The following is a 7,107-nucleotide window of genomic DNA, read 5'->3' as shown; positions in this document are numbered from 1 at the left end:
GTATCTCACAATTTGAGGTATAAAGTTATTTTTGCTTATACACACTTATATGAGAAAAAGGGCATTCCATATATTGTATGAATTTCTTTAAGTGTAACTAAACTTTTAAAAATATAAATCAATAGAAAAGATATTTAAATCAATAGAAAAGATATTTAAACTCATTAATTAGTGAAATTTATATAATTAATTTAAATAAAAAGTAAAAAAATATAAAGTCAAGTTTACGTAGAAAAAAAAAACAAGTTTTAAAGAAATTTGAAAATAAATAATTAAAAAAAACATAAGTGACTGAGGTCCTTTGAATAAGAATAAAAATATTTTTATATTAAAATATATAAAAAAGAGTTAACATGGGATTTAAAAGTAATTTTAAACATTCAAGTATAAAGATGATCAGCTAAGTTTTTTTTATTAAATATATATATATATATATATATATATATAATTTTTTTATCATAATAAAAATTACTTATAAGATAAAATCCTTGAATACTCTACAACAACAAAATTATAATAAAAACATATTTATTTAAAATAGTTTTAAAACACTTTAATAACAAAATCTTGTTTACTTAGAGCAACTTCAACGGGAGTTGCTTGTCCCATGAAAAAACTCAAGCCCCGATTTCTTGCTATTGGAGGACTCTGACATGGTAACATAAGTTACTTGAAGAAGAGAGAAAGTTGTTTTCTCGAGTAATCATTCCTTACCAGATTTCAAACAGATCTTATAGAACATATTTGGAAACGTTTCGAAAATAATAATGATGAAAATTAATTTCGTATAATGTCTATGTATTTACTATGTTTTATTTTATTTTTAATATCTACTTATTGTGTATTTTTTCTCGTAATTTATTTTATTTCATTGTAGTATAATTATCCTTTTTAATAAAAATTTAAAATTGGTTCATAAATAATTAGAAAAAATTTCTAAAAGTTAAATTTTTTAAAGTTTCTTATTATTGGAGTAAATTTGTGTTTGAGTTACTTAATACTGACATGACACACTAGGGACTACTTTTTTCATTTTCCAATGCATGAAACAACTCAAATAAGTTGCTTCTATTGAAGATGCCCTTACTTATAAGGTTTTTAAATAACGTTTACTTTTTTTTTATCACTCTAGTTTATTCCCAAAAATCAAAGAATTTAATAACTACTATATAAAGTAAAATATATATAATTATAAGATTAAATTTTGAAATGATATATATTAATACCATTCACACTAGTCGATATTATAAGAGCATTAGTTAAATAATTAATATTTTCTTAGTAATTACGAGTCAATGATAATCGAGATTATAATAAATCACTAAACACATTATCAATTAACTTTTTTTTTCATAAACAATATTCAATTTTAGCTTTTGAATCGGTCTATTAAATTTTCTAAAAAAATATTAGATCAACTGATAATTACATTTTTAATGTAAACTTTATAAATATATTTTTTTATAGAAAATAATTCTATTTAAATCGGATAAAAGTATAGCAGTTAACGTTCTTATTCTATGCATTTAATACAAATGTATTATTATCTGTGGCCCAAATTTTAAATTATTAATTTAGCTGTGACAGCACGCACTAATTAATCCATACCTGTGAAGCTATGACTTTTAATTTTAATTTTTTATTTTATTTTTCATTTATGGAAATATATTCTTCACCAAGAAAAAAAAACACTATATTTTAAAAAGAAAAGCGAAAAGGGGGGAAAAAAAAATTGTCGGCTTACCCAAGTGTGGTTAACTGAACCAGAGTATCTGGTTGGAATTGTTTAGTTTGACGCGGACCGCTCGTGAGGCCCCCAAACAACAGAACAAGTGCCACGCCACGGAAGCGTCGGTGACTCGTTTTGACTCGCTCGAGTTTATTAATTACCACCATCACTCACTCACTCACTCACTCACTCACTCACTCACTCACTCACTCGCTCGTTATTGTTCTGTTGTGTTGCCATAACAACAACAACCATATAAACGCGATTCCAACTCCAACTGCATTCGCAATTCAACTCTCGATTTCGTTCCATGGCTGATTCAACCTCAAGCGATTCACTCTCGCTCGACATCGATTCCTTCTCTCCCTCACCTCAGGTATATGTATATGTATATATATTACTCTTATTATTATTCTACATTCTATTTTCTTTAATCGATTAAATGTTGCACGCAGCAACAACAATAGTGATAATAATCTGCTTTCACGTTAGAGGCTTTTCTCTGTAATCAATAAATCTTCTTGATGATGTTATTTGCCGTTCGATTCGTTCATTTTTCTCGTCGTTTAGCATTTTTTATTTTTTTGTTTAAATTTCGGATTTCCGCGTTTTAGTGATTTCGTTATCTGTTAACTGAGAATGACTTCGATTGCGCTTTTGAGTTTTGGCTAGTTTGTTTGATTGTTTCTTCTTCCCAAACGGAAACGGCGTTTGCCGTGTCGTTTTGGCTTCTGAATTTAGGTAGTGGAGATTGATGCCAAGAATGATGTGAGTTTGGGATTCTCCGCGAGTTATGCAGTTACTGCAAATGTAGTTAGTTACTAGTTCACTTTGTGGATATTGATTAAGGGATTTTCAAATTCGGTGAAGGCTTTTTGTGTTTGTGTTCTCGCGTATTGGATGGGTTAACTAGTTTGGATTGTGCCATTGAGGTTTTAGACTTTTCTGTCTTGTTTGTTTTATAATTTAATATCTATGCAATGTGAGTGTAAGTTTTGTATTGTCAACTGATGAGTGTGTCATTGGTAGAAATTGTAGAAGTTAACAATGGTGAGTGGATTAACTACTTATTTATTTATATTTATAAAAAAGGAGTAAATATTTTATGCACTCATCTAATTAGTAATCTCGCGCTGCCATGTATGATAAGTTTATCCTTTACAATAACTATTTTAAAGTTAGTCATATTTTCTGATTAGTTGACATATGGTTAAAAATTAAACTAAGTAATTTTTAAAAACTATATCATATCTAAAGTGATTTTTACTTGGTTAACAATATATGACAGCGTACAATTTTTTTTATAATGTTGTAAAATCATGATTGTCTTCAAAAAGGAGTCTCTTCACATGCAATCTACATTGTAGATGCCTTGAAAGATTTTGTGCCTTGTTATGGATTTCTTTTTGGCATGTGACTTTTGTTTTGAGATTTCATTATGCTTCCCTGAGCATTTCCATGTCTTTGGTGTACATGCTGAATGCTCATGCATGATTAACAGCTTGTTTATTAAGGACAACGAACTTGAACTTGCTTCCTTTAAAGGAGCTTCAAACATGATATTATACCATTCTTTGTCGCCAACAATTAACTCAACTATGCTATTAGACTTTACTTGCCAGATTTTCTCTCCGCTTGTTGTTATAAAAACATAAAGGCAATGGAATATAATGAACAATTTGTTGTCATGTGCTGTTACTAGTGATTAATATGCTACTGGTATGTTTCTGCAGGAACACATTATTAGAACACGTCATGGTTCTGTATCTGTTGCTGTTTATGGAGATCAGGATAAGCCAGCTCTTATAACATATCCTGATTTGGCTTTAAATTGTAAGTTAAATGGATTTTGGGTTTTATGTATATTCCTTGATTTTTCTCCTTAACTTTTCATCAGAGCATTGCACTTTACATTAAAGTTACAGCTTTTACAGAATTGTTTTATCTGTCATGGTGGAAAATTGAAAATTCTTTCCAAGTAAATTTAAGTTGATTCAATTTAACCCAATTTTTAAATCTGGTACTTGTTGGTGTTGAAATATGTATCACAGTTTTTTTATCAAAACAATTAAACATTTGCTCTTCTTTCTCCATAAAAAAAATTATATATATCTTTTCTTAAAAGTCATGATTTGCTCCTAAAAGGTTTTCTGCAGACAAAATCAAATCTAAAAATGGTGTTTTGTGACTTTTTCTTAACATTGATTACTCTTCAAGTTTTCTTTCTTTTTTGCTGATGAACTGACAATCTAACCTTTTGTCTTCATGCATGTGGTTTTGTTAGATGTCTCGTGCTTTCAGGGGTTATTATTTTGTCCCGAGGCATATTACCTTCTGCTCCACAATTTCTGCATTTATCATATTAGCCCACCTGGGCATGAGGTCTGTAACTTTGTATCTTGAAGTTGTACTATGGTGTTGCTTGATTCTTATTGCTTTGCTGCTATATATTTCTACAATGTTGAATGTTTATAAGTTACCTGGTTCCTTATCATCTTGTACTTTCTTCAAGAGTTGTTGCAGTTAGGAGCTGCTGCAATTGATCCAGATTATCCAATTCTCTCTGTAGATGACTTGGCTGATCAAATAGCCGAGGTTCTCAACTTTTTTGGGTGAGTCTTTGAGCTTAATCAGCAGTTGCTTTCCATTTAGTGACATGAAGAAAATTGCTTTAGAGCATATTCTGTTTGTCGTTTCATTCATAACACCTATTTTGTGTTTTAATATCGAATGTTGACTCCAAGTTCCTCCTAGAATGGACAGGTTGAAAGTGATTGGTACTCTGACCATAGAAGCTGATTTATCCTTTACTTGTTCTTGTTTTGCAGTCTTAGTGCAGTTATGTGTATGGGAGTAACTGCTGGGGCTTACATTCTCACCTTATTTGCTGTAAGTTTTCATTTGTGTTTGTCTCCTCCTTCTTAAATGGCTTTAAGTTACTCACAGGTCTTTCTAACACTTGACAACAGATGAAGTATAGACAACGAGTTCTTGGTTTGATACTTGTTTCTCCTCTATGTAAAGAACCATCTTGGTCTGAATGGCTGTACAACAAGGTTCTGCTCCTCTGCAAGAAAGATTGTGTTTTGTTATAAAAATTAATCTTGTTCTTTCCTGAAGATTTTACAATATTTGCAGGTTATGTCAAATTTACTATACTTTTATGGCATGTGTGGGGTGGTAAAGGAAATATTGCTGAAGCGATACTTTAGCAAGGTATATTTTTGCTTCCAAAAGAATTCCTTGTTTTACTTTCACTTTCAGTTTGTTAGGCTGAAACATTGCCTTTTATTTGTGGTGATAGGAAATTCGAGGTGGTACTCAGTTGCCAGAGTCAGATATTGTTAAAGCATGCCGAAGGGTTAGTCAATATAATTATTTTCATTTTCATGTAGGAATTGGGTCATAACGGGTAGCTTGTTATTTGAAGCTGAACACTAGTTTGAGTCTGTTTTAATATTTTCTTACAGTTGTTGGATGAGAGACAGAGTTTGAATGTGTGGCGTTTCCTGGAAGCTATTAACGGGTATGATTGCACTTTCAAAATAGTGATTCTCGTATTTCTTTTTGAGGGCAGGGGGATGTAGAAGTGATGATTGCTCTGGAAGATATTTATTATTGCAAGTTTGCAACTTGCAATATCACTCAGAAAGTCGTTATTATAATTGCACTCTTGGCTGATGACTTTTTTTTATGCACAACTGGGTATGCCAACACTTGTTGCTTAGGGATATATTTCATTTTCATTTAACTTCGTATTGGCATCTAACAGGAGACCTGACATAAGTGAAGGGTTGAGGAAATTACATTGCCGTTCACTTATTTTTGTTGGCGATATGTCACCATTTCACTCGGAGGCTCTTCACATGACTGCAAAGTTAGACAGACGATTCAGTGCCTTAGTTGAGGTGTTGAAAATAGTTCATTTTCTATTAATTTGTGTTAAGAGTATGTTGCAATAATCTTAGATTTAATAGCTGTTGGTGGAACTACAGGTTCAAGCATGTGGATCAATGGTAACAGAGGAGCAGCCTCATGCCATGTTAATACCAATGGAATACTTTCTTATGGGATATGGCTTGTACAAGCCATCCAAGCTGAGTGTCAGCCCACGAAGCCCCTTGAGCCCATCTTGCATTTCTCCTGAGCTTTATTCACCAGAGAGTATGGGTTTGAAATTGAAACCCATAAAGACACGAATTTCTGTGGATATCTAGAAGTAGATGAATAAAGGAAGGCAAATAGCAGCCCCCTCTTCTGATCTGTTAATGGAATGAGTTCATGCTTGTATGGTTAGTCGAATGAATTTGGGGAAATTGCTGTCAGATCGTTGTAGATAGCAAAATAAGAAATCAACAAAGAGGAAAGAAACGGGTAAAGTTTAGTAGAAATCAACATATAGTCATTCTTTCATTTGTAATCATAGATTTTAGTCAGAGACCGAAGCCTGAATAGTTGTAAAGCTTCGGAATTGTTTTTATATTAGAAGAAAAAATTTGGAAATTCTGGTTACAATTGTAAAACAAACGTGGAGAGCATGAAGCCATTAGGGTGCTATCTCCTGCTTTGAAGTATTTTCATGCTGTAGGCATCTTATTATTTGTCAATAAATTTAGGGTTTACTGAATTGAAATTTGAAAAACATGAAGCATTATGGAATTTAATTGGCTGTTTGCAGTGCAGTTCAATTGTTTATTTTTGTTAGGCTAAAAACCTATTTTGGTCCCTTATAATCTTTTTTTGTTTCAATTTAGTCTCTCATTAATTTTTTGTCTCAATTTGGTCCTAAACTAATTAATTGGTTTCAATTTAGTCCTAAATTAATTAATTAGTTTCAATGTAGGACTTTCCGTCCAAATTGCTTTAACGGTGTTAACTTTTGGCCACGTGGACGCCACGTAGATGTATACGTGGATACCACGTGGATGAGAATTTTTTTGAAAACACCTGGACCCAGAACGGCCCGTTCTGAGACCGGAACGGGCCGTTCTGGGTGCACTTTTGGTGTGTTAATTTTGCATCCAGAACGGCCCGTTCCAGGTGAAAAATTAACACACCGAAAATGCAACCAGAATGGCCCGTTCCGGTTTCAAAACGGGTCTTTCCGGTTTTATTTTATTTTTTTTATATATAAAATATTAATAATTTTATAAAATATATATTATTAATTATATTTTAATTATGTTATTATATCTAATAAAATAAATATATTAATATTTTTATATATTTTATTTTATTATGTTTATCTTATTAATTTTTATCATTTTATTTTTTTAATCTTAAATAAGTTGCAAAAAATTATAAAGTGATATTTAAATATTTTTTCAAACAGAAAGAGAAAAAGAAAAAATTATTACTCTATTTATAAGACAATTATA

The 7,107-nt window shown here is 31.2% G+C and overlaps 1 protein-coding gene across 1 annotated transcript; it reads left to right on the top strand.

Moving 5' to 3' along the window:
* The first annotated feature begins 1,891 nt into the window (after nucleotides 1–1,891).
* LOC109795258 (protein NDL2) lies at nucleotides 1,892–6,424 on the top strand. The gene is made up of 11 exons (XM_020354705.3): nucleotides 1,892–2,105; nucleotides 3,463–3,562; nucleotides 4,014–4,111; nucleotides 4,253–4,341; nucleotides 4,558–4,618; nucleotides 4,699–4,785; nucleotides 4,868–4,945; nucleotides 5,034–5,090; nucleotides 5,200–5,255; nucleotides 5,502–5,637; nucleotides 5,725–6,424. The coding sequence occupies exons 1-11, from the start codon at nucleotides 2,040–2,042 to the stop codon at nucleotides 5,944–5,946; spliced, it is 1,050 nt and encodes a 349-aa protein (XP_020210294.1). The 5' UTR covers nucleotides 1,892–2,039; the 3' UTR covers nucleotides 5,947–6,424.
* The last annotated feature ends 683 nt before the right edge of the window (nucleotides 6,425–7,107 follow it).

This window comes from Cajanus cajan, chromosome 9, assembly GCF_000230855.2.
Source record: "Cajanus cajan strain Asha chromosome 9, NIPB_CcT2T_4, whole genome shotgun sequence".
NCBI classification, from domain to species: domain Eukaryota; kingdom Viridiplantae; phylum Streptophyta; class Magnoliopsida; order Fabales; family Fabaceae; genus Cajanus; species Cajanus cajan.
The sequence above is the reverse complement of the archived record's forward strand: the minus strand, read 5'-3'. Positions and strand labels throughout refer to the sequence as shown.